General features: G+C 44.4%; 2 protein-coding genes across 4 annotated transcripts in view; both read left to right on the top strand.

Moving 5' to 3' along the window:
* The first annotated feature begins 640 nt into the window (after positions 1 to 640).
* On the top strand, positions 641 to 12,282 carry FASTKD5 (FAST kinase domains 5). Of its 2 annotated transcripts, none has more exons than XM_040638060.1 (2): positions 641 to 775; positions 9,554 to 12,282. In XM_040638060.1, exon 2 carries the CDS (start codon positions 9,591 to 9,593, stop codon positions 12,036 to 12,038), a length of 2,448 nt encoding a protein of 815 aa, XP_040493994.1. In that variant the 5' UTR covers positions 641 to 775; positions 9,554 to 9,590; the 3' UTR covers positions 12,039 to 12,282. The 2 variants fall into 2 exon arrangements, with proteins under 2 accessions (XP_040493994.1, XP_008701515.1); XM_008703293.2 differs by lacking the exon at positions 641 to 775 and adding an exon at positions 5,545 to 5,602.
* Positions 649 to 24,529, top strand: part of UBOX5 (U-box domain containing 5) — a 38,155-nt gene continuing 14,274 nt past the window's right edge. For both annotated transcript variants that reach the window (XM_040638061.1, XM_040638062.1), the window contains exon 1: positions 649 to 775. The gene's annotated coding sequence lies outside the window, so the exon portion shown is untranslated. The remainder of the gene's footprint in view (positions 776 to 24,529) is intronic.

The raw sequence follows: 24,529 nt of genomic DNA on the forward strand, positions 1-24,529 counted from the left end.
TGTCTCCCTGACAAGATGGTGCCCTGGAAGGAGCGTCAGTTCTCAAGTCTCCTTTGCAGCACGTAGGTAGGTGGGCCAGCAACCAAGGCACTGACAAGGTATGACAAACCCCAACCGGCAGTGCTGAAATTTTCCCCAGAACGGCAGTTGGGGACCAAGCCCTCCTGGAGGGTCTCTTCCTTGCCTATTTGCTGATAGCGGCCTCAGGTGTGAGCCCCTCTATTCAGGGTGGTAAATGAGGACCCTGGCTCGTCAGCCATAGCACAGGCCTCCTCCAGCTCCAACTTCTCACATTCATTTCTCCTAACAGGCTCGGTTATCCATCACTAACTCTTCTCCTGAGAGCACTTCACTGATGCATCTCTATTATAGATGCGTGATAATCCTCACCATACAGTTGAGAAACTAGGCTTAGATAGTTGATGTGACTTCTCCAAAGCTATAAAACCCTGAGTGGCGGTCTGGGATTCGAACCAGTGACTAGGCTACTCAGCGACTTCCAGAGCGGCCCATCCACCGCGCTGTTTCCCCTCAGCAGGTCCTAGACTCCCGCGTCCTCTTAGCAACGTCCTCTACTGGAAAACGTCCTTGGAAAACGCTGACAGAGTCTTTTGAGCCTCGGCCGCACCCGTCACTAGCGCAGCAGGCGGAAGTAGCGGGCAGTTGGCCGGAAGTGGGGCTGTGAGGTCCAGGTATTGCTGGAGGAGTCGTGGTGTTGCGGCAGCCCGCGGGATCCCGGGTCTGGTGTTGCGGCGCCCGCGTTCGCCAGGCTCAGGTGAGTGGCGGCGGCCGGGGAGGAGGTCACCTGGCCCTTGGCCCGCCTCTCCCGTCCTGGGCGGCGCAGGGCCGGGCGCGTGCCGAGGCTGGGCTCCGCGCTTCCGGGCCCGGCTGCGGACTCCTCGCAGGCCCGCTTTAGGCAGCATATCGGCAACCCCGCCACTCCAGAGTTCTGTGACCTTGGGCAAACGGTTCGTCTGAACCTTGACTTTTCCTTTGGGAGACGGAGATGGTTACTGTCTGCCTCGCAGGGCTTTTGGGAGAATGCAGTGAGGTGTTTTGCCGCACTTCTTATCACACTTTCACGTGCGTGCTAATCACTTGGGGATCTGGAGATTGAGGCTGTAGGTCTGCGGTAGGGTCCGAGGTTACGCATTCCTGACCAGCTTCCAGGTGAGGCTGATGCCGCTGGTCCGCAGGCCACAGTTTGAGCCGCAAAATCCTACAATATTTTGCTTAGTATTGGGTCACCCTGAGTCGTCAGTAATTATCAATGCGATGTATACCTATTCCCCATTTTTAACAGACGGTTTCTAGTTGCACAGACCTAACTAAGGGTATTATTGATGTTCTCCTCCGTTTTCTCTCCAGAGATAAGAAAAGTAATTGCCGTTTCTCTTTCCGTACAAATCATGACACAGCTCTTCTGTCCTGACTCAGGGAGCTTTGGGCCCTCCTTATACCAGTTACTCATCCACTTTCTCAGACCATGCCTCATTGCTCACTCACTGTAAACCCTCGAATAGTGCTTCATCCCATGGAGCTGGTAGCCAAGTGCTTTAGGTGTTTGTAAATGTGTCTGGTGGTCCATGCTCTAGTTGTTTTTTGCAGCTAGCATGTTAATTCCTGTTTTCTGCACTTCGCTCACATTTTGTGAGTAGTAAGAACAGCCGCTTTCCCAGAACTAGATGCTACAACTCACTGCTCTGAATGGCCTCAGGCAAGCGGAGGATGAGTTCGCTACAAGCCTAGTAGACCAAAATAAAATCTGAAGACTCAGTGTTGCATAATACAGCGGAGAAAGCGAGGCCTTTGGCAGTTGTGCAGGCCTAGTTTATTTGACAGTATGGTTTTCTTCCCTGTTCATTGGTTTACTTTTCTGATTCCCAACAGGGTCTTGTCATTCGTCATGCAAATAAGTCACCTTTGATATCAGAGAATTCTGAAGTTTCCCCTTCAACTGTCTGAAAAACTATACTGCTCAGCCTTGCAAACCTAGAATAGATAAAAACCAAGTATTTCGTTGAGTTGACCAGTTGACATGACTTTGGATGTAGATATTTCTCTTTACTTGCAAGGATTTGGTGATTTCTTTAGTAGCTCCACTCTCGGGCTGAGAGTACATGAGTGTCTTCTCTCTGTTGTTAAACCCAGAGATTTTCTAAAGATAGAGTGTTGTGAATCCTTTAAGAGCGGTGGCTCTAACAATCATCTGTGGGGTCTTGTCAGACTGTATCTACCCAGGCCCTTCTTGCCATTCTGATAGAGGAATAGCAGAGGCTTAGAGAAGGGGAGGAATGGGCTATATAAACTGAAAAAAAAAAAGTTTTATAGATAATTTTGATGTGCTGTTTTCTCCAATAAGAATGGAAACTAGAGGGTGCCTGGGTGGCTCAGTTGGTTAAGTGTCTGACTTGGTTTTGGCTCAGGTCCTGATCTTAGGGTTGTGAGATCGAGCCTGGGTGGGGCTCCATGCTGGGCGTGGAGCCTGCCTAAGATTCTCTCTCTTAAAAAAAAAAAAAAAAAAAAAAGTGGAAACTAGAACAAAGTGGAGGGGATGGGCTGTTAAACTTGGTTTTGGTTTGGCTTAACTCTGGGTGGTACTTACCTTGGCCTAAACACCTGAACACTAGTGTTTGACCTTCATAGTAGTAGTAGATCTCTCTCTTGTAGCTCTGCTCCTGCGTGGAAGCCAAAGCACGGAAGAGTCTAGCCCAGTTAGCATTTGCATTAATAGCTGAGGGTCCTTAGGTCAGTCTCTAAGCCCTCACCAGGGGCATTAAAGCTTTATAGACTCTCAAAATCTAGAGAAATTTATTTTTTTGTTTTAATTCTCAGGGTTACTCAACAAATTATTTACTAAGACAAGATTAGAATTTGAAGTATCCATTTATTTGTGGCAATTTTATCAGGACATAAGGGGGTTAAACCTTTCTAGCAAAAGGACGGAAATCAGAATTAAGAGAGGAGATCCAGTAACTGGTGAATTGAATATGCTGAGTGTCATATACTTAATCTGCAGTTAGCATGGCTGTCTTCCTCCCTCTGGCTCCCTTCCTCTAACTTCTGGACTATAGTTTATTTATTTTTAAGATTTTATTTATTTTTTTGAGAGAGAGAGCGCATGCGCACGCATTATCAGGGGGAGCAACAGAGGGAGAAGCAGACTCCCCGCTGAGCAGGGAGCCCAGTGTGGGACTCAATCCTGGGACTCCAGGATTGTGGCCTGAGCTGAAGGCAGATGCTTAACCAACTGAGCCACCCAGGTGCCCCGGACTATAGTTTAAATGAAGCTATTCGGCTTTGCTCAGACCTGTACCTGGAAGGTGCAAAGGTAAGAGTCCTCACTCCTGTGAAATCACATCATTCAGGGTGGTTGGGCAGTGCCAGGGGTCTCTGAGGCTCCATTCTGGTTTGTTAGGACCCCTAAAGAGGAGATGGGGAGGAGAATATACATGTATTAAGTTTATACACTTAAACTAGGAAGGGAGCTCTGTGCTGATGTCACATGTCTTTGAACCCTTAGAGAAGGCGTCAGGAGTTACTGATTGGCCATCTCGTAGTATTCCCTTTCCATCTTTCTTACGCATTCTCTGGGAGTCCTTAAGTAAGGAGGAACTCACTCACTCGGCTGTGTTTTCTGTCTGGGCAAACACAGCGTGACAACCTCTCCTTTGCAGTGCCTTTTCTCCTCACTGTTCTGCTTTATTGGTTCTGTATCTTCCCTTCATTTCTTTCCTTTCCTTCCCCACAGTACTCAAGACCAGACTCCTGAAGTGACTGTTTCAGACCTGTGTATGTAGACACGGTGTCTAGACAGTGATGCTGAAAGTTGCATGGTGGAAAAGTCAGTAGCTCCTACTTGCCGTTTGCAGTCGGCTTTGCGGGCTTCTACGATCCCTTATTTTGTCATCGTTTCTGTTGCTGGGCACCCATAAGGAAGTTCTGCAGACAGTAGGAATTGCTTGGACTAGAAAAACTTTTCCACATTTTCCTTGAAACTTAAGGTTACTTTCTTTGAACACTGATTGTCTTCTCAAAGAATACCTTAATTTCCTGTTAGTCATGCACTTGGCAAATTTAATTTTTGTCAAAGTTGGACATGGTTTACACAGTCCAATAGTCTGATGGAACTTTTAACACTAAATTTTCATTTCCTTTCTTTTTCCCTCCTTTTTTGTTCTGTGGAGGCACTTTCCTCTCTTTCTTTCTGTCATTCATTCGTTCATTCAGTCATTCATTTGACAGAGAGAGAGACAGCCAGTGAGGGAGGGAACACAAGCAGGGGGAGTGGGAGAGGAAGAAGCAGGCTCCCAGTGGAGCAGGGAGGCAGATGCGGGGCTTGATCCCAGGACCCTGGGATCATGCCCTGAGCCGAAGGCAGATGCTTAACGACTGAGCCACCCAAGCGCCCCTCCACTCTTTATTTCTTTTGGCATTTATCAGTATATTTTTAAACAATATATTTGTGTTGCTGTTTCTAGGAAGTATCTATATCTATAAAATCTTTGACTTCTTCATTATGGGCTTTGAGGCTCTGGGCCTCACTACCCAGCCCCCCCGCCCCCCCCCCCCCCGTTCCTCTTCCCCTGCCTGCATCCTCCATATATAGTTTGCTTATAATTTTTGGTTAAGCTGATATTCAAGGCTTATATCAATAAGGTTATATAAATATTCATAGCTGAGCAGGGAGTATAATATACCATTTTCTGTCTTACACAACTTTTGTGTTTTCCTGGAGTTAATCATTTTTGTCACTGTTGTTACTGGCTTGGTTTTCTGTCTACCTATTGCTTGTCTGTCCCCAGATGATTCCTCAGAAGTATAAATCTCCTCTCCTTGGTAATATTTACCTCCTCTGGCATGAGCTGGTTGCTCCTTATGTCTGCTCACAGTTCTATTCTGGGGGTCTTCATTATCCCGGCGTTTCCTTTTGCTTCTCTCCTGCGTTGAGCCCTAAATTCCGGATCCCTTATCTCTCTTGCCAACTTTCAGGTCTTCAGTTATGGTACTTCTCCTTACCACGATGATGGGATATCTTGTAAACACATTCCTTCCTGTAGATTTCGGTCTTTGAGTTCTTCTCTGTTCTTTTTGTAAGTGGTAAAAACTAACCTTAGTGATAGCTCAGATCCTAGACTACAGGCATAGCTCATTTTGTACTTCACTGCACTTCACAGAGAGAGTGGTTTTTAAAAATTGAAGGTTTATGACAGCCCCATCTCGAACAAGTCTGTTGGTAACATTTTTCCAACAGCATTTGCTCACTTCCTATCTCCGTGTCATATTTTGGTAATTTTTGCAATATTTCAAATGTTTTAAATATTATTATATTTGTTATGGTGATTTGTGATCAGTGATTATGACTTGCTGAAAGCTCAGATGATGGTTAGCATTTTTTAACAAAGTATTTTATAATTAAAATATGTATGTTGTTTTTTAGACATAATGCTATCGCACATTTGACAGACTACAATATGGTGTAAACATAACTTCTCTGTGCACTGGGAAATTAGAAGATTCCTTTGACTCACTTTATTGTGACACTTTATTGCAGTGATCTGGAACCGAACAACACTACCTCTGAGGTTTGCCCGAATTAGAGGTGAGGGGGGCTTTTGAGTTCACCCATTCCTAACCCCTCCAGCTCCCTGGCGTCTGGAAATATTATAGGTTGTTCAGGATCCTCCCCACTTCTTTGTCTGGAATCTGATCTTGTCTGGAATATACCCACAATGTGGATTTTGGAATCAGACAGTCTTTGATGTCAAACCCCACTCCATCCCTTAGCTGTGTAACCTTCAGCAGGTTCCTTAATCTTGTGAAGTGTCCTTTTCCTCATCCACAATATAGAGATAATAAGACCTACCTTACAGAGAGGTGGTAAGGACTGGAACTAATGCAGATTTAAAAAGCATATATTGGGGGCACCTGGGTGGCTCAGTCGTTAAGCATCTGCCTTTGGCTCAGGGCGTGATCCCAGCGTCCTGGGATCGAGCCCTATATCAGGTTCCTCTGCTGGAAGCCTGCTTCTTCCTCTCCCACTCCCCCTGCTTGTGTTCCCTCTGTCTCTCTCTCTGTCAAATAAATAAATTAAATCTTTTTTAAAAATTTTTAAAAAATAAAAAGCATATATTGGGGGCGCCTGGGTGGCTTCGTTGGTTAAGCATCTGCCTTAGGCTCAGGTAATGATCCCAGGTGGGATCAAGCCCCCAGTAGGTCTCCCTGCTCAGCTGGAAGTCTGCTTCTCCCTCCCCCCACCACTTGTGTGTGGGCACTCTCTCAAAAAAAAAAAAAAAAAAAACCTTTAAAAACATTAAACAAAACAAAAAAAAAAAAAAAAAAAACCTTTAAAAACATTAAACAAAACAACAAAAAATAAAAAATAAAAATAATATACTAGGTTTGGCACAGAGGAGGCCTTAGATGATTGTGGCTGTTGTTTTTTCCAACTTTGGGATTTAACCTGTTTTTTTCTTTCTTTCTTTCTTTCCTTCTTTCTTTCTTTCTTTCTTTCTTTTTTTTTTTTTTAAGATTTTATTTATTTATTTGACAGAGAGAGGGGGAGAGAAAGCACAAGCGGGGGAGTGGCAGGCAGAGGGAGAAGCAGGCTCCTGCTGAGCAAGGAGCCTGGTATGGGACTCCATCCGAGGACCCTGGGATCATGCCCTGAGCCAAGGCAGACGCTTAACGGACTGAGCCACCCAGGGATCCCTTAATCTGTATTTTTGCAAATCGAAAAGGGCCATGTTAATTCAAAATACAGAATCGATACCATTCAAACATTGATATTCAAGGAAATGGTTCTTTTGTTCATTTGAGGACCATGCACAGTAATTTCGTTAAATATTTTTAGTATTTAGTGAAGTAATTTAAGTTATTTAATGTGCTTTTAAAATTATTTATAAAGGTAATTTGTTAAATTAATCCATATACTCTTCTGTATTAACATTTTCAGTGCCAATAAAATGGGGAGTGTTAATTTATCAGAGATATAACCAAAAAGCTGTGTTGTTACTTTGCTTTATGTAAACATTTTAGGTGATGGCACTCACTGGTGTTCTGCTTGTTCCACTGAATATTTGTATGTGCTTTTTCTCATGTTGATGCCTGCCACGCACTTATCCTGTAAACCAGCCCTCTCATTCCGGGGAGACATTTGGATTGTTTTCAGTTTTTTGCTTTTATTTGTTTATTTTTCTAAGATTTTTTATTTTTAAGTAATCTACACCCAACATGGGGCTCAAACTTAAAACCCCCAAGATCAAGAGTCGCACACTCTACCAACTGAGCTAGCCAGGTGCCCCAGCTTTTTCTTTAGAGCACAGTTACTTTGTAAAAAAATGTTTTGTCTTTTTTTGTTGTTGTTGTTATTTCAAACTAGTTCCCGAGATGAAGGTCTACAGATTTGAACAGTTTATGGCTTTAGTTGCAAATTGTTTTGAGCCAAATATAGATTCCAGGTTCTAAAGCAGGTCTTCTTAAAGGCCCTATTCTTTTGGGGCACCCTGGTGGCACAGTTGGATAAGCGTTGGACTCTTGGTTTTGGCTCAAGTCATGATCTCAGGGTCGTGAGATGGAGCCGCACATTGGGCCCTGCGCTAAGTGTAGAGTCTGCTTCAGAGTCTCCGCCTCTCCCTCTGCCCCTCCCCCTGCTCACGTTCTCTCTTTCTCCCTCTCTCTTCTTCCTCTCCCTCCTCCCTCTCCCCCCCAAAAAATAAATACAAGAATCTTAAAAAAAAAAAAAAAGCCCTATTCTGTCAGCTGGAGAGTTCTTTCTTTCTTTTTTTTTTTTTTTAAAGATTTTTTATTTTTTTTTATTTATGTGACAGAGAGACAGCCAGAGAGAGAGGGAACACAGCAGGGGGAGTGGGAGAGGAAGAAGCAGGCTCCCAGCGAGGAGCCCGATGTGGGACTCGATCCCGGACGCCGGGATCACGCCCTGAGCCGAAGGCAGACGCTTAACGACTGCGCTACCCAGGCACCCAGCTGGAGAGTTCTATTACTTGCTTTCTGTTTTGTTCCTACCCTGCCTGCGGTGCGATATTGGTTGAGATTCCTTGTGGCTATTTTGAGGCATAAATCTTCAGTTATCTCTAACTATTAAAGGAAAAGTTATTTCAGTACTATTTTCCAAATGTTTTCTAATTTTTAAAAAGTTGGCCATCTGCATTCAAAGGAATAAGCTTATGGTCTATAGCAAACTTTTCTGTAAAGGGCCATATAGTAAATATTTTATGCGTTGCAGGCCATATAGTTTCTGCCACAGTTGCTCAGTTCTGCTCTTCTGGTGAGAAAGCAGACATAGACAATACGTAATGTGTGGCCCGGCTATGTTCAGATAAAACTTTACCTAACAAACAGGTGGAGGGGTGGGTTTGGACCCGTGGACTGTAGCTTGCTGACACCTGGTCTGTGATGTCTGGACCCATAGATTGCAGCTTAGTAGACAGAATGGTCCACAGGCCACAGTAAAAAACTAAGTGTCTAAAGATTTAATATGATAGAACCCTACTCTGGTTCACAAAGAAATTAGAGCATACATTCCTGCCATCCAGAGAAGCCTGTATAGCTGGACTGCCCGAACAAAGCCCCTGGCCTGCTCTGTGGCTGCCTGGTTCTTCTACTGTGGGCTCTGACTCAGGAGTTGGGCGGGGGATTTCAGAAAGTCACTCTGGTGCTCTCAGAACCTGCAAAGGGTCATGTGCAGCAACAACCCTATCTGGTCCACTTCCTGGCAGCTCAGGGCTCGCTGGGCTTTGCTCGTCAGGCTTTGGCATTTCTCAAGTGGAAGGAACGCTAAAAGCCTTCAGAGAAAGCAGGAGGATAGCAGAGTCAGTGTCATAGCCTCTCGTGGTTTCTGCCGTGGGGGACAGTGGGACCTGCGCTGCTCAGAGGCAGGGTAGTCAGCACCTGACTCGCTGGCAGCACTGCTGATGAGCCGCCCCCAGAGGAGAGCCGTGCTGCTCCCTTGCACGTCAGCAGGGCAGGCACGTGAACTGGTGTTCCCCGAACCCTGAGCCCAACTTCGAGATGCTTTTTGCTTCCCACCTGTGAATTGACAATGAGCGGAGCTCATCAGCCTTCTGCCTTCTCCCACCAAAGTGAGTTTTTGAGTGTATGTTCCAGCTGCATGACTGCTCTGTGATAGCGGTTCAGTCAATACCTGATAAGCCTCCTGGAGAGAAGAGGCATCTTCTAAAAGGTGTAGGAGCAGCATTAGAACACAATCCCGTAATCAAAAGCTTCATACTTGAGGAACAAGGAGGGGTATAGTGGGCATAATTAATTAAACTTCCACCAAATCCCACTTTTGACCTTCGATGCTAGTACAGCAGCTTCCACCAACATTCTCATTCTCCAGTGGGCCCTTCACGCCTTGATATCAAGGAGAAGGCGTCTATCCTTGCTGTGTGCTGTCTTGTGGTTGGGGCATTCACTAGCATGGAACTTACTTGAGTGCACAGCAGTGTAGCTTAAGCCCTTTCTTAAAATGTGTACGTTTTGGTATCGTGATAGGTGGAAGCCACTTATTCTTCATCTACCCTTTTTTCAGTATCTGGCACCAATTCTGGCCCAGTCATTTGTGACCCATGGCTCTTGCGATATGCCGAAGATTTCCAGGCAGTTTCTGTGGAACGCCTCCCCGTCCAGCTCTAATCAAGCACCATGTAAACAAGAAATTGCCTGGACAAACCTGTGAGGACTGTGTTCTGACTGCCAGAACGATCCGTACTGACGCCAGCACGGTGGCCACCCTCAAGTTGTTAAAACCTTTAGGATATCGAGCGTTTTGCAATCCTTTTGCCTACAGTGCGACCCAGAGTGTGACCTACTGGAGTGTAGGAAGCTGCGCCCGGCCAAGGGGACAGGACCCTCCAGAACACAGCAGCCTCTGCCTGCCTGCCAAAAAAGTGGAGAACATTCATAGCGCTTCCTCTTCTTGGAGGCTCCTGACAACCAGCCGTGCCCTCCCAGGTTCGAAATCCAGCAGGGTTTCTGCCTCCGAGGCCAGCACGTTGAAGCCGGGCTCACCCGGGGCCGCGAAAGTTGTTGAAGATGATATAGAAGTGTTTGATTCCTTTGAAGACCCCCGAGGTTTCCTGCAGCTAAGACCGGAGTACCAGCTTCACAGCTATAACAGATCGGAGCCTTGTCAGCCCCTTTCTGTTTCAGAAGGTGAATTAATTTTGCACAAAGTCACAGTTGATCAAGATAATCTCCAGCCTCGAGTCATTGCTGAGTATCTCTGTAAGCTGAGCTCTCTGCCTGCAGAGCGGCACCCTGTTGTGCTGTCCAGTAGCAGCTTTGCTTTGCTCTGCCAGCAGAGTGTGAAAAACATACAGCTCTTTGATGTCCTGGATCTGATCAATATTTTGAAAGCCTTTGTCAGTTTAGGAATCCCTCACTCCCATTCAGTGCTAGATGTATACGAGGTCAGATTTTGCAGTAAGGTGTGGGAGATGAGTCTGAATCAGCTTCTCTTGGTGGCCGACCTCTGGCGGTACTTGGGCCGCAGAGTACCTCGGTTTTTAAAAATCTTTTTTAGTTACCTGAATTTACACTGGAAAGATCTATCCTTGTCCCAGCTGATTCACTTAATTTATATTATAGGTGAAAGTCGTCAGGTACCCCAAGACCTCATGCAAAAACTGGAATCGTTGATTCTCAAGTATATAGATTTGATCAATTTAGAGGAGATTGGTACAATCTGTTTGGGGTTCTTTAAATCAAGCAGTAGTCTCTCTGAATATGTCATGCGGAAACTTGGAGACTTGGCTTGTGCTGACATGCAGCATCTGAGTAATTATGCCTTAGTGAATATTCTTAAAATGTTCCGTTTCACTCACGTGGATCACGTAAATTTCATGAAGCAATTTGGCCAGGTTGCTCCTCAACGAATTCCTTTTCTAGGGGTTCAGGGTGTCATGCACCTGACTCTTGCTTGCTCAGCCTTACGCATCCTGGATGAAGGGCTAATGAATGCTGTGGCTGCTTCTTTGCCTCCTAGGGTGTCATACTGTCGAAGTAAAGATGTAGCCAAGATTCTGTGGTCATTTGGAACTCTGAATTATAAGCCACCCAATACAGAAGAGTTTTATTCTAGTCTGATAAATGAGATTCACAGGAAGATGCCTGAGTTCAATCGATACCCAGAACACCTGCTCACCTGCTTGCTGGGCCTGGCATTTTCTGAGTACTTCCCATTAGAGCTCATCAACTTTGCTTTGAGTCCGGAGTTCATCAGGTTAGCTCAGGAGAGAAGTAAGTTCGAACTCACTAAGGAGTTGTATACTCTTGATGGTACAGTTGGCGTCGAGTGTCTAGATTACAGAGGCAATCGTCTTAGTGCTCACCTTCAGCAAGAGGGGTCGGAAATGGTGTGGAATTTAGCAAGGAAGGACATGTGCTCAAAGCCTGAATTCCTGGAAGCTCTCTTTTTACTTGAGAACATGTTAGGTGGGCCCCAGTACATCAAACACCATATGATTTTGCCTCATACCCGATCTTCTGACTTAGAGGTCCAGCTTGACGTTAACATGAAGCCATTACCATTTAACCAAGAAGCCATACCAGCTGAAGATGAAGCCAAATTAAGGCTGAAGCATGTGGGAGTCAGCCTTACAGATGATTTGATGAATCAGCTACTAAGAGGGAAATCAAGAGGACATTTCCAGGGGGAAATTGAGTCAGAGACCGAGCAGCAGGCAAGGGAATTAGAGAAGGCAGCCATACGTTTGGGGAGCTCCCCTTGCAGTGTGGCAGACAGATTGGGGGCCATGGAGTTGGCGAGCCCTCATCCCCCAGCCTGCATGCAGGCCCCACAAGTGAAGCTGGCTATTCAGGTGACAAACAAGAACCAGTACTGCTATGGTTCCAGGGATCTGCTTGGACTGCACAACATGAAGAGGCGGCAGTTGAATCGGCTCGGATACCGCGTGGTAGAGCTATTCCACTGGGAGTGGCTCCCGCTCCTGAGACGAACTCGCTTAGAAAAGCTGATGTTCCTCCATGAGAAGGTGTTCACCTCTGCTCTCTGAAGGGCTTTCAGGGACAGTGTTACTCATAAATGCTGTAGAGGCACGCTCTATGAGATGCTGGGAAACCGTTACAAAAGCCAGAACATAGCTTTGGTAATAAAATCCTCCGTGGAGGAGACTTAGCTGTGGTCTTGTCTATGGCAGAGTGAAGTTAGTGTTCCTGTGAATTAATTGTAACCTGGCCCAGTGGTACCAGTTACTGCTAATTTGTACGAGTGACTAATAAACCTCTTAATGTGCCCTATTTTCAAGCAAGTCCTGTCATATTTTTCTTTACTCTCTTGACTAGCCTTCCCTCACGATGATTTTGAATTTTTAAGATAAAAGGGTAGTCAGACATTGTCAAGTCAATTTTTTTTTTAAAGATTTTATTTATTTATTTGACAGAGAGAGAGACAGCCAGCGAGAGAGGGAACACAAGCAGGGGGAGTGGGAGAGGAAGAAGCAGGCTCCCAGCGAAGGAACCTGATGTGGGGCTCGATCCCATAACGCCGGGATCACGCCCTGAGCCGAAGGCAGACGCTTAACGACTGAGCCACCCAGGCGCCCCAGTCAAGCCAATTTTAAAAAAATGGTTTTCATATACTTTAAGATAAGAATTTTTCGGAGCACCTGACTGGCTCAGTCGCTGGAGCATGTGACTCTTGCTCTCAGGGTCGCGAGTTCAAGCCCCACATTGGGTGTGGAGCCTACTTAAAAAATAAAGTAAAATAAATCTTTTAGCTTCATTTACATTTGAGGATTTTTTTCCCTCATGCATTTTTCTTCTCCCTTTAACATTAAAGTCTTACTTAGATTTGGTTGGTTGTCCTTAGTTGCTGGTTCTTCTTGTTTACAAGAGCCATTTCAGAATTAGCGTAAGGTCGTCCTCTAGCCCCCCTCTTCTGCATTTCTACTTCTCTTGCATAAACTCTCCTCCTACCCTTCCCCCTAGATATTTTCTTCCTAAAATTGGACTTAGAAGAATAGAGTTAAATGAATGCCTCCTGGGCCAGTGATTCCAAAATCTGATGACCAGGTAGAATGTGTTTCATGAAAAGCAGCTCAGGGGCGCCTGGGTGGCACAGCGGTGAAGCGTCTGCCTTCGGCTCAGGGCGTGATCCCGGCGTTATGGGATCGAGCCCCACATCAGGCTCTTCTGCTGTGAGCCTGCTTCTTCCTCTCCCACTCCCCCTGCTTGTGTTCCCTCTCTCGCTGGCTGTCTCTATCTCTGTCAAATAAATAAACAAAATCTTTAAAAAAAAAGAAAAGAAAAGCAGCTCAGACGAGAAGGAAATGCGTCACCTCCCATGACAGGAAGTCTAGTGGGCTTCAGGTTTGGTCGTATAGGGGCCACTAGCTAAAGAGATCGTATATGTAGATTGTATGTGTATGGGTCCTGTATATATGTAAGCAACTTAATACAAGTAACCTTTGTAAACATGGGTCTGAGAATGTTAAAAAGGATCCCTCCCACCAGTATTCAGGTTTCCTCTCAAAGGCCACTTCCCTGTGCATGCTCAAACTGTACCCCTGTTGGCTTGTGATTGTGGTCGGTCATCTTCAGCTTCGTTTTCCTCGCGGCACTGAGCAGGATCAGAAATTATTCTGTTTACTTCCTGGTTTCCCTGTTGGATGATGGCCCTTTGAGTGAACTGTGTCTAGTTAACAACTTACCTACAGTGCCTAGAATGGGCCGTGGCACGGAGATGATGTTTAGTGAGTATGGGTCCGGGGGTTTAGACTGGTTGGGCATTGCTGGAGAGTTGGGGTGGAAAGAAGGCAGAGCGTGGGGGTGGAGAGAGCAGATCCGGGTCACAACTTACAGTGTTGCTAAAGAGCCTAAGTCTGCAGGGGCTGGGGTGCCTCTGAAGGAGTTTAAGTAGGAATAATTGGGCAGATTCATGTTTTAGAACTGTTAGGTAAAAAGGATGGAGCTGGATTGGGGGACGGGGATGCATGAGATACATGAGGGAGAACATTTGACAAATGTGTGCAAGAGCTCGGGTGAGAGCTAATGAGGGCCAGAATGGGAATGGAGAGTCAGAGTTTCAGAGGTGTTTGGAAGGAGAAAAAGGCAAGACTTGTTAATTGGTTGATTAGGGAATGAGGATTTTGTTTTATTTTTTTAAAGATTTTATTCACTTATTAGAAAGAGCACATGCAGGGGGAGCTGCAGAGGGAGAGGAAAAAGCAGGCTCCCCACTGAGCAGGGAGCCTGACGTGGGGCTCAATCCCAGGACCCTGGGACCATGACCCAAGCCGAAGGCGAAAGCAGACACTTAACCAACTGAGTTACCCAGGCGCCCTGGGAATGAGGGTTTTAGTGCCCACTATATTGATATGGAGTCAGCAACTAAAATTGGAACCAAAGTAGGAAAGGTGTTTGGATAGAGGGTTAATCTGACCTGGGCATGCTAAGATGAGCTTCCAGGCAGAAATATCCAGGCCGGAGTCTCAAATGGGGATGAGGGCAGGTGGCAGTCAGAGCCACAAGTGAATGAAATTGCCTGGGATAGGTGGGAAGGACGTTATTGCAGGTTGGGGAGCAGAGGAGAGAAGATAACCGAGAGTAGAATACCAGCATTTAGAGGGAGGGCAAAGCAAAGGGGATCCAGTGGTAAAGACGAAAAAAGAGGAGATAATCAGACTTAGGGAAAATGGTAACAAGTTTGTCAAGGGTCCCCAAACCACCCTCACTAGAAGGATTCACAGAACTCGTAAAAGCTGTTATACTCACAGTTATGGTTTATTTATTTTGTTTTTTATTTTATTTTATTTATTTATTTGACAGAGAGAGACAGCCAGCAGAGAGGGAACACAAGCAGGGGGAGTGGGAGAGGAAGAAGCAGGCTCCCAGCGGAGGAGCCTGATGTGGGGCTCGATCCCATAACGCCGGGATCACGCCCTGAGCCGAAGGCAGACGCTTAACCGCTGTGCCACCCAGGCGCCCCACAGTTATGGTTTATTACAGTGAAAAGACAGATTAAAATCAGCAAAGGAAAGAGGCACATAGTATAGAGTCTAGGAAAGACCAGGGACAAGCTTTAGTCGTCCTCTTCAGTGGAGTCACATGGACAGCTCTTAGTTTTCATCCCAGCAATGATATTTGCCAACATTTACCGATGCTGCCAATCAGGGTAGCTCACCTGAGCCTGTGCAGAGTTTTTATTGGGTCAGTCATGTAGGCATGGAGTGCCCACGTGGGTAACCTTAGTTATTCAGGCCCCACCCCCTTCAGAGGTCCAACTGACGTGGCCCAAGGCTCCCACCATAAATCACAGTGGTAGTGTAAGCTGTCTGGTGTGGCCAAGGTCTCAGGTGTATGCAGACAGTCTTAACAGGAAGGATGTTCCAAGGGCTTAGAGATTATCCCCAAGGAGCTGGCAAAGGGCCCGATTTTTTTAGACTGTGCAGGACTTGAACACTCCAAACCTGCCAAGTTAACCTTACACTGCACAGAAGCCAAGGGGAAAGGAGAGTATTGCAAAAAGGAGAGGATTTGGGGTGCCTGGATGGCTCAGTTGGTCAATCGGCTGCTTTCGGCTCCGGTCATGATCCTGGAGTCTTGGGATTAAGCCCTGAATCGGGTTCCCGGCTCAGCAGGGAGTCTGCTTCTCCCTCTCCCTCTGCCCCCCCCCCCGCTTGTGCTCATGTGTTCTTGCTCTCAAATAAATAAAATCTTAAAAAAAAAAGAAAAAAGAAAATAGAAAAGAATTTGTACCATGTCAGTTGCTAGGGAGAAAGCGTTTATGGCAAGAGCCAAAAATTTCCAGTAAATTTGGCAATTTGGACATCACCGATGACATTAACAATAGCAGTTTGAATTGGATTGTCAGGGCATAAACCAGACTGCACACCTGTTGAATGTTGAGAGTTAGGGACTGGGTTGCAAATGTTAAGGCAATTCCTTAAGAACCTTTGAAGAGAAGGGGAACCTTGAGCAGGATAGAGTGGAGCTAGGATTGCCAGATAAAATACAGAATGTCTAGTTGAGTTTGAATTTCAGATAAGTAATGGATAATGTTTTGTGGTAAAATACAGATAAAATTGGCCATTTTGTTAAGGGTGCAAGTCAGTGGCAGTACATTGATGCTGTCGTGCGACCGATCACCACTGTCTAGTTCAAGAACATTTTTTTCACCCCAAAAGAAAACTCCGTATACTCATTAAGCAGTGACTCCACGTTTCTCCCTCCCCCCAGACCCTGGCAACTACTAATCTGCTTTCTGTCCCTGTGGATTTGCCTCTTCTAGATATTTCCAAAAAGTAGAATTCTGTAGTATATAACCTTTTGTATGTGGCTTCTTAACACTTAGTATAATGTTACTAAGATTCACCCATGTTACGGCTTGTACCAGCACTTCATGACATATAGCTAAATAATAGTCCATTGTGTGGACATACCCCGTCTTTCCCACTTTTTCGTTGTTGTGAATAGTGCTGCTGTGAACACTCATGTGCATGTTTTTGTTTGAACTCCTGTGTTCAGTACTTGGGGTATATACCTACGAGTGAAGTTGCTGGGTTGTATATTAATACTATATTTAACTTATTGAGGAACTGCCAAGCTTTTTTTTTTTTTTTTTTAACATTTTATTTATTTGAGAGCAAGAGAGCACAATCAGGGGGAGATGCAGAGGGAGAGGGAGAAGGAGGCTAGGGAGAAGGAGGCTCCCTGGGAGCCTGACATGGGACTCGATCCCAAGACCCTGGGATTACGACCCAAGCCCAAGGCAGAGGCTTAACTGACTGAGCCACCCAGGCAGTCCCTGCTAAACTTCCACAGTTGCTGTGCCATTTAACATTTCCAACAGCAATGTATTAGGATTCCACTTTCTCGGTGTTTTTGCTTACACTTACTTTCCTTGTGTTTGTTTAAAAATAGCTATCTTAATGAGTGTGGAGTGGTATCTCATTGTGGTTTTGATTTGTATTTCCCTAGTGACTAACGGTGCTTATCATCTATCTGTCTTCTCTCTCTTTTTAAGTGGGCTCCATTCCCAGTGTGTGGCTTGAACTCATGACCCTGAGATCAAGAGTCACATGTTCTACCAACGAGCCAGCCAAGCACCCTTAGCATCTTTAATCTTAACAATACTGAGTCTTTATTTTTTTTATTTTTATTTTTATTTATTTTTCTTTTTTTTAAAAGAAAACTTGATTTTATTTTATTTTTAAGATTTTATTTACTTATTTGACACAGAGAGAGATAGCCAGCGAGAGAGGGAACACAAGCAGGGGGAGTGGGAGAGGAAGAAGCAGGCTCCCAGATGAGGAGCCCGATGTGGGGCTCGATCCCAGGACCTTGGGATCACGCCCCGAGCCGAAGGCAGACACTTAACAACTGAGCCACCCAGGCGCCCCAACAATACTGAGTCTTTAATCTGTGAACAGGAGATGTCTTTTTATTTATTTAGATCTTTTTAAATTTCTTTCAGCAGCATTTTGTAGTTTTCGGTGTACAAGTCTTGCACTTCCCCAGTTACAGTTATTCCTAAGTATTTTTATTCTTTTTAATGCCGCTGTAAATGGAATTTTTATCTTAACGTCTTTATGAATTGCTCATTGCTAATGTTTAGAAATAATTTATCCTGCATTTTTGCCTAATTCTTTTATTAGCTGTAATGGTTTGTGTGTGTGTGTGTTGATTCTTTAGGGTTTTCTATGTGTAGGATCATATAATCTATGGATAAAGGTAGTTTTGCTCTTTCTGTCTACTCTGGAGACCTTTTTATTTCTTTTTCTTGCCTACTTGCTCTGGCTAGAACTACTTTTATGAAATTGAAAAGAAGTGGTAAAAGTAGGCATCCTTCTCTTGTTCCTGATCTTATGGGGGATTCTTTCAGTCTTTGACCATTGAATATATTAGCTGTGGGTTTCTCAAGAATACCTTTATCATGTTAAGGGAATTCCTTTCTGTTCTTAGTTTGCTGAATGTGCAATAAATAATTTTATAGCATATGTCACAAAGAGTACATAGGACATTCTTAGAGTAAAAGAAAAAAACCCATTGTTTATCTGATTTTTAGATCTAAGTGGGCAGTTTTTATTTTTATCTGCTAAATTGGCAACACTAAGAAAAACTCAGCACCAAGGCAAGGTTTTTTGAGGGGGCTGTTGAGGGCAAAAGAGACTTACATGTTGAGGAGAGGGTCCACTAGTCAGAGATGAGTTGAGCATTCAAGAGAGAGGCTAGAACAGATGGAATAAGGTCCAATGGTCAGGTTTATGCATGAAGAACATGGCTGCTTCACCTGGGTTCCCATAGAATTTGCTGACCCTGCTGTTAAGGTGATGAGTAAATGGTATTAGGGCCCTTTGTTCATCTCCTTGTTTTGAGACTGTACCTTGAGTTGAGCCTCTGAGTTTCTTAAGAGTAAAAGTTGTGTCTGGCTGTGCCCAGCAGAGTGCCTTGCACATATTAAGCCATTGAAGGGTGACTGGGCTCCAGGATATGGGATTGCAAGCTTTTGCTGGGTGCGCACCTGTGTTCTGGTCTTCTGCACATCTCTCACTGGTGGATGACTGTGTGGGATGTGCTGGGACAGCTGTCTTTTCATTTTAACCAGCTCTAAGAAGAATGAACACAAGTCACATTTTTTTCATGGATGGACAAGTAGCTCAATTTAGAAATTATAAGAAGTATTGTACTTCTTTAAAAGCTGAAGTGCCCAATTTATAAAATTGCTCAGTGCATTGGTATTCCACCCACTCTTTGAGGTTAAATGCTTTTCTCTTTTTTGACAGGTAATCTTTTCTTCTTTTTTTTTTCCCTCTGTAACGTGTTTGAGCCTAGTCTTTAAAATATGTGTATCTGCCAGAATTACTTTCCATTACATTTTTGTGAGACTCAAAAATCAGGTTTTATAACTCATCTGTGGCAACTTCTTTTTAGGCCAAAGGAAGATGGACGCTCAGGTGTTCAGAAAGTGTCATGGTCACCTTAACTCTCTTCTAAATCATCCCTCCACACTTCCCTGCCCCGATGTTCTGAGTCCTCAACCACAAAAGGTTTACTTAGCTGCTTCAAGTTCCAAGGAAGTGCAGATAGAAACCTTCCAGATAGGATGACCAACTTGTCCCCATTTGCCTGGAACTTTTCTGGTATTAGCACAGAAAGTTCCACATTCTGGGAAACCCGTCAGTCCTGGAAAGACTGCGTGGTTGATCACCCTACGTCTGGATCCCTTCTCAGCCCTTCCCTTGCACTCCCTTTATTCAGCCTGCTTACAGGGAAGCAGAGGAGAAAGGTCCGTCTCCATCTGGCCATCCAGGCCTGTAGGAACTGTCAGCTGCAAGATACACTCTGAGCATTGTTTCTACACCCTCAGTCCTCTCTGGTATCATCCTGCGACCCCAGAAACCCAGTCCAGTTGTTTAACTACTTACATGTACTTTAAACACACAAAAGGGAAAACAGTGTAGGCCACCACTGTACTGTTGCAGATTGTAAATTTCTGCATGGCCCCCATTACCTCCCAAACTATCGTGTGTACATATTCCTAGATAAAGATTTTTTTTAAAAGATTTTATTTATTTATTTGACAGAGAGAGAGCCAGCGAGAGAGGGAACACAGCAGGGGGAGTGGGAGAGGAAGAAGCAGGCTCCCAGCAGAAGAGCCTGATGTGGGGTTCAATCCTAGAACGCCGAGATCACGTCCTGAGCCGAAGGCAGACGCTTAACGACTGCGCCACCCAGGCGCCCCCTAGATAAAGATTTTTTTTAAAGATTTGTCTATTATATTTATTTGAGAGAGAGTGTGGGCAAGTGGGGGGGAGGGGCAGAAGGAGAGGGAAAGAGACCCTCAAGCAGACTCCCAGCTGAGCATAGAGCCTGTTGTGGGGCTTGATCCCAGGACCCTGAGATCATGACCTGAGCCGAAATCAAGAGTCAGATGCCCAACCGACTGAGCCACCGAGGCACCCCCTTAGATACAGATTTTTAACAGATTGTGATCGTAATACTTCTGCTGTTTTGTGTTTTTTTAATTTTATATATGCTTTTGCAGTTTTTACATAGTCATATTTATCATGTAAGTGTCAGGTACACCAAGAATAAACATGTCCCTCAAGTGTTTTTTACAGTGTGGGTAGTGGGATTCACTGGACTCTTCAGTTGACCTTGGGAACCTAGTTCTTGCCTTAGATCTGGGTAAAGAACTTGAAGACCTCCGTGGTAACAGAGTATTTGGATTTAGGGGTGCCTGGCTGGCTCCATGGGTAGAGCATGTGACTCTTGATCTCAGGGTTGTGAGTTTGAACCCCACATTGAGTGTAGAGATTACTTAAAAATAAAATCTTTAAAATAAAATAAAAGGCTTCTTAGAGGACAGTACCCGGGATTCTTGTGATGGAACTGTTCTCTATCTTGACTGTGGTACTGATTACACAAATCTGTACGTGAGATAACATTGCATAGAACTGAATCCACAGGCACACGTGCACCAGTACGTGTGAACTGGGGAAATTGAATAAGATCGTGGATTGTATCGTTGTCAGCTTCCTGCTGGTGACAGGCTGTGCGGTAGCTATGCAGGGTGTTACCATTGGGGGAAACCGGTTAAAGGGTACATGGGATCTCTATTGTTTCTTACAATTGCATATGAATCTGCAGTGATCGTAAAATAAAAAGTTTAATTAAAATCTTTAAAAGATTTTTTCAGGACGCCTGGCTGGCTCAGTCAGTAGAGAATGTGACTCTTGATCTCAGGGTCATGAGTTTGAGCTCCACATTGTGGGTAATGTACTTGAAAAAAAAAATTCCTTGAAGGTAGCTTTGAAATCCTTGTGTATATATATATATATAATATGTTATACATAGTTCATTTTCCTCCTTCCTCCTCTTTAAGGATACCCCTCCCTCAAAAAGAAAAAAAAAATTAAAGGAAGAAAATGCCCAGGGAGAAATCGAGATTGCTAGTGTGTTCCTTCGTAGTGTGTACTTTGATGCCTTCAGGAAGCCATTTGCAAAGACAGCCCCGCATGTAGTACAGAAAAGATAGCGGGACCCCTTGAAGGGTGAATTGCCTCTAAGTGGTTCAGAATTGCTTTGTCATCGAGGAGGTTAATGGCAGGCTTTTCATTAGTGTCATTTCTTTCCCTGGTTAGAAGCCTTCTATGACTTCTGACCAGTAGCTTTCAAACTTTTTTTTATCACAGTCCTCAGTAAGAAATGCCTTTTACATCAAAACCCAGACGAATGGTGCTCGCTCAGTTGGTAGAGCACGCAACTCTTGATTTTGGGGCTGTGAGTTTGAACCCCACATGAGGCTCAGAGATCACTTAACCCAGAATAATAGATAGGTAGATAGAAATATAGTTTCAATTATATATTTCAAAAGTTTCACAAAATACTGCCCGTCCTCATGTATGGTACACTCTGACTCTATTCTACTTAATTAAAAAAAAAAAACTCTGGTTATGTCTCAGTAATGTGAGTTCTTGATTCTTGATCTGCCATTTGGGAGAAAAACGCTACCTCAGACCCCAGGTAAAGTAGTCTCAAGCCCTTGGCGGAACATTCAAGCCCCCGCCCCCGCTGTATCTGCGTTCCCAGCCCTGCCGCCTCCTCCCGGTCTAAGAAGCTAAATGGTACATTCAGCATTTCCTAAACCAGCCTCACTGCCCCATCTCTGTGTGTTGGCTGTTGCTGGTCCCCGTCCGCTTGTCTTTCCCCTATTCCTGTTCTTGCCTCCTGACTCCTACAGTCAAGTACATATTGTCCATTGTACCATTAGTATGTAGTATCCATCCCATTTCAGAGCTGCTCATGAGGTCAGGCATGCGTCTTCGTTGTCTCCAGTTCAAACATTACTCTTGTGAATTCTTCCCTGAGCTCTAGGTATAGTTTTGGCCAGTGTTTTTCCATTTTTTTCATCAAGAGCCACAATAAGAAATTTTATATTGGACCTAGTATATCATTTGTTGTATGTATTTGTATAAAACATAAGTTTCATATACAATAGGGGCGCCTGGCTGGTTCTGTCGGTGGAGCATGCGACTCGATCTCGGGTTGTGAGTTCAAGCCCCACGTTGGGTGTAGAGATTACTTAAAATAAAATCCTAAAAAAAAATTTTCATGAAATAATGTCCATATTATGTGCACTTTGATATTTTATCTTCTCTTTTAGTTAATATTTTTTTTCAACCCATAACTTGGTTTCAAAACCACAGATTGAAAACATTCACTTAGGCCATCCTTCCCTACTCTGAATGTCATTTGCAGAAAGCTGTATGTAAACTTTTATATTCCATAGTCACGGTTGGAAGGAGGTCCATCATGCCTCAAGACTTGAGGACAGGGGGCGCCTGGGTAGCGCAGTCGTTAAACGTCTGCCTTCGGCTTAGGATCCCGGTGTTCCGGGATCGAGTCCCACATCGGGCTCCTCCGCTGGGAGCCTGCTTCTTCCTCTCCCACTCTGCCTGCTGTGTTCCCTCTCTCGCTGGCTGTCTCTCTGTCACATAAATAAATAAAATCTTAAAAAAAAAAAAAAGACTTGAGGACAGGACCATTTCATTTATTTTTTCTTTTCTTTTTCTTCTTTTCTTTCTCACAAGAAGAATTGTAGAGAATATTTATTACAGCATTTTTTTATAGTAAAAAAAATTACAAACAACATACGTAATAGGGCAATGGAAAAATAAACTATTTTTAGTCCTGCAATTGAATACTATGGAGAAGTTAAAATGAATAAACTAGATGCCCACATTTCAGCGTGGAAAACCTTAGAATAATAATGCTGAATGGAAGAGCCAGCTGTGAGATGATGTGCATGGTATAATATCATTAAGGTACATTAAAAATACATAAGACTACTGCATATTGTTTATAGATACACGCATACCAATTCTGATTCGAATGAGAGACACCAACTTCAGGTAGTGTTCACTTCTTGGTAAAAAAAAGGAGAAGAAATAGTGTTAGTGGTGGGTTTTGTTTGTATCTTTTTTGTTGTTGTTGTTTAAGATTTTATTTATTTGAGAGAGAGCACGAGTGGGGAAGAGAGAGAGAAGCAGACTCCCTGCTAAGCAGGGAGCCCGATGCGGAACTTGTTCCCAGGAGCCCAGGATCATGACCTGAGCCGAAGGCAGACGCTTGACTGACTGAGCCACTCAGGTTCCCCTGTTTGTATCTTTTCAGGTTTTTTTTTTTTTTTAAGATTTTATTTATTTATTAGAGAGAGAGACAGCCAGCGAGAGAGGGAACACAAGCAGGGGGAGTGGGAGAGGAAGAGGCAGGCTCCCAGGACTCTGGGATCACGCCCTGAGCCAAAGGCAGACGCTTAACGATGGAGCCACCCAGGTTCCCCTGTATCTTTTCAGTTTTGTTCTTAACACTGAAATGAGAAGCCACATGGCAAAATGTTTATATCTGCTAAAGCTAGGTGGTGGGTATAAGAGTGTTTACTATATTCTTTATCTTTTTATCTGAAATACTTAAAGAAAGGGGAAAAAAAATCTCTGTAATGAAAATTTACTTGCTGTCTGCTTATAAACCTGTGTTCTCTTGCTGTCTTATAATGCCTCGATGATCTGGCTCCAAGCTCCTTCTCTGACCGCAGAGCACTTTAGCCATGATCCATGCCCTCAGTTTATACTCTGACCCAGTCTCTCTTGTACTTAGATGCCAACTGGAAAAGGAGGCTCTCATTTGTAAGTATTTAGCGGAGTAAATGTACAAGTAAATACTGTAAGTATTTGCAAGAGTTCGGGTAACATGGCCATTTCCCAGGCAGGGCTGAAGAGCATCTTCCTGGGTGAGGCTGTCTGGATTTTCATATGTTGAGCTGAGCCATTCTTTTTTTTTCTGGATTAAGCATTAAGGCAGGAGGCACTTGACCTTAAAAGATCAGGGGTGTTGGAACCAGAGAGGTGATAAGATCACATAAAGACCTCGATGGCAGCCAGAGTCCTAGAGAATCCTACAGTGTTTGGATATCACTATTTGCCAAAGAAACAGATACTGTCATTTGTAAGATGTTTTCAAAAGGACCTGCCACTCTTCTTCCATGGCGCAGTCATCTGTTGCAGTTTGATCTCCAGTTGTTTAAGTTGTTCAGTCACTCCCTCCCCATTCTTCTTAGTATTAGTAGGCGTTATTGTTTTTAGGGGTGCCTTGCTGGCTTAGTCAGTAGAGCATGTGACTGTTGATCTCGGGGTTGTGAGTTGGAGGCCCATGTTGGGTATGATTACTTTAAAAAAAATAAAATGTTAAAAACGATGTAAGGGGTGCCTGGGGGGCTCAGTTCGTTAAGCAACTGCCTTTGGCTCAGGTCGTGTTTCTGGGGTCCTGGGATTGAGCCCCACATCGGGCTCCTTGCTCCCAAGCACGGAGTCTGCTTCTCCCTCTGCCCTTCCCCCTACTCGTGCTTGCTCTCTCTCTCTCTCTCTCTCAAATAAATAAAATCTTTAAAAAAAAATTTTTAAATGAAAAAAAAAATAGGCTTCTTTTTTTTACGAGAAATTGAGCGGATAATATGGAGAGTTCCCGTATACCTCCTCTTGTTTGC

Source organism: Ursus maritimus, unplaced genomic scaffold (genome assembly GCF_017311325.1).
Source record: "Ursus maritimus isolate PB19 unplaced genomic scaffold, ASM1731132v1 scaffold_22, whole genome shotgun sequence".
NCBI classification, from domain to species: domain Eukaryota; kingdom Metazoa; phylum Chordata; class Mammalia; order Carnivora; family Ursidae; genus Ursus; species Ursus maritimus.

Coding starts and splice junctions, on each gene's coding strand:
- FASTKD5 (XM_040638060.1), top strand. CDS start 9,591: ATGGCTCTTGCGATATGCCGAAGATTTCCAGGCAGTTTCTGTGGAACG.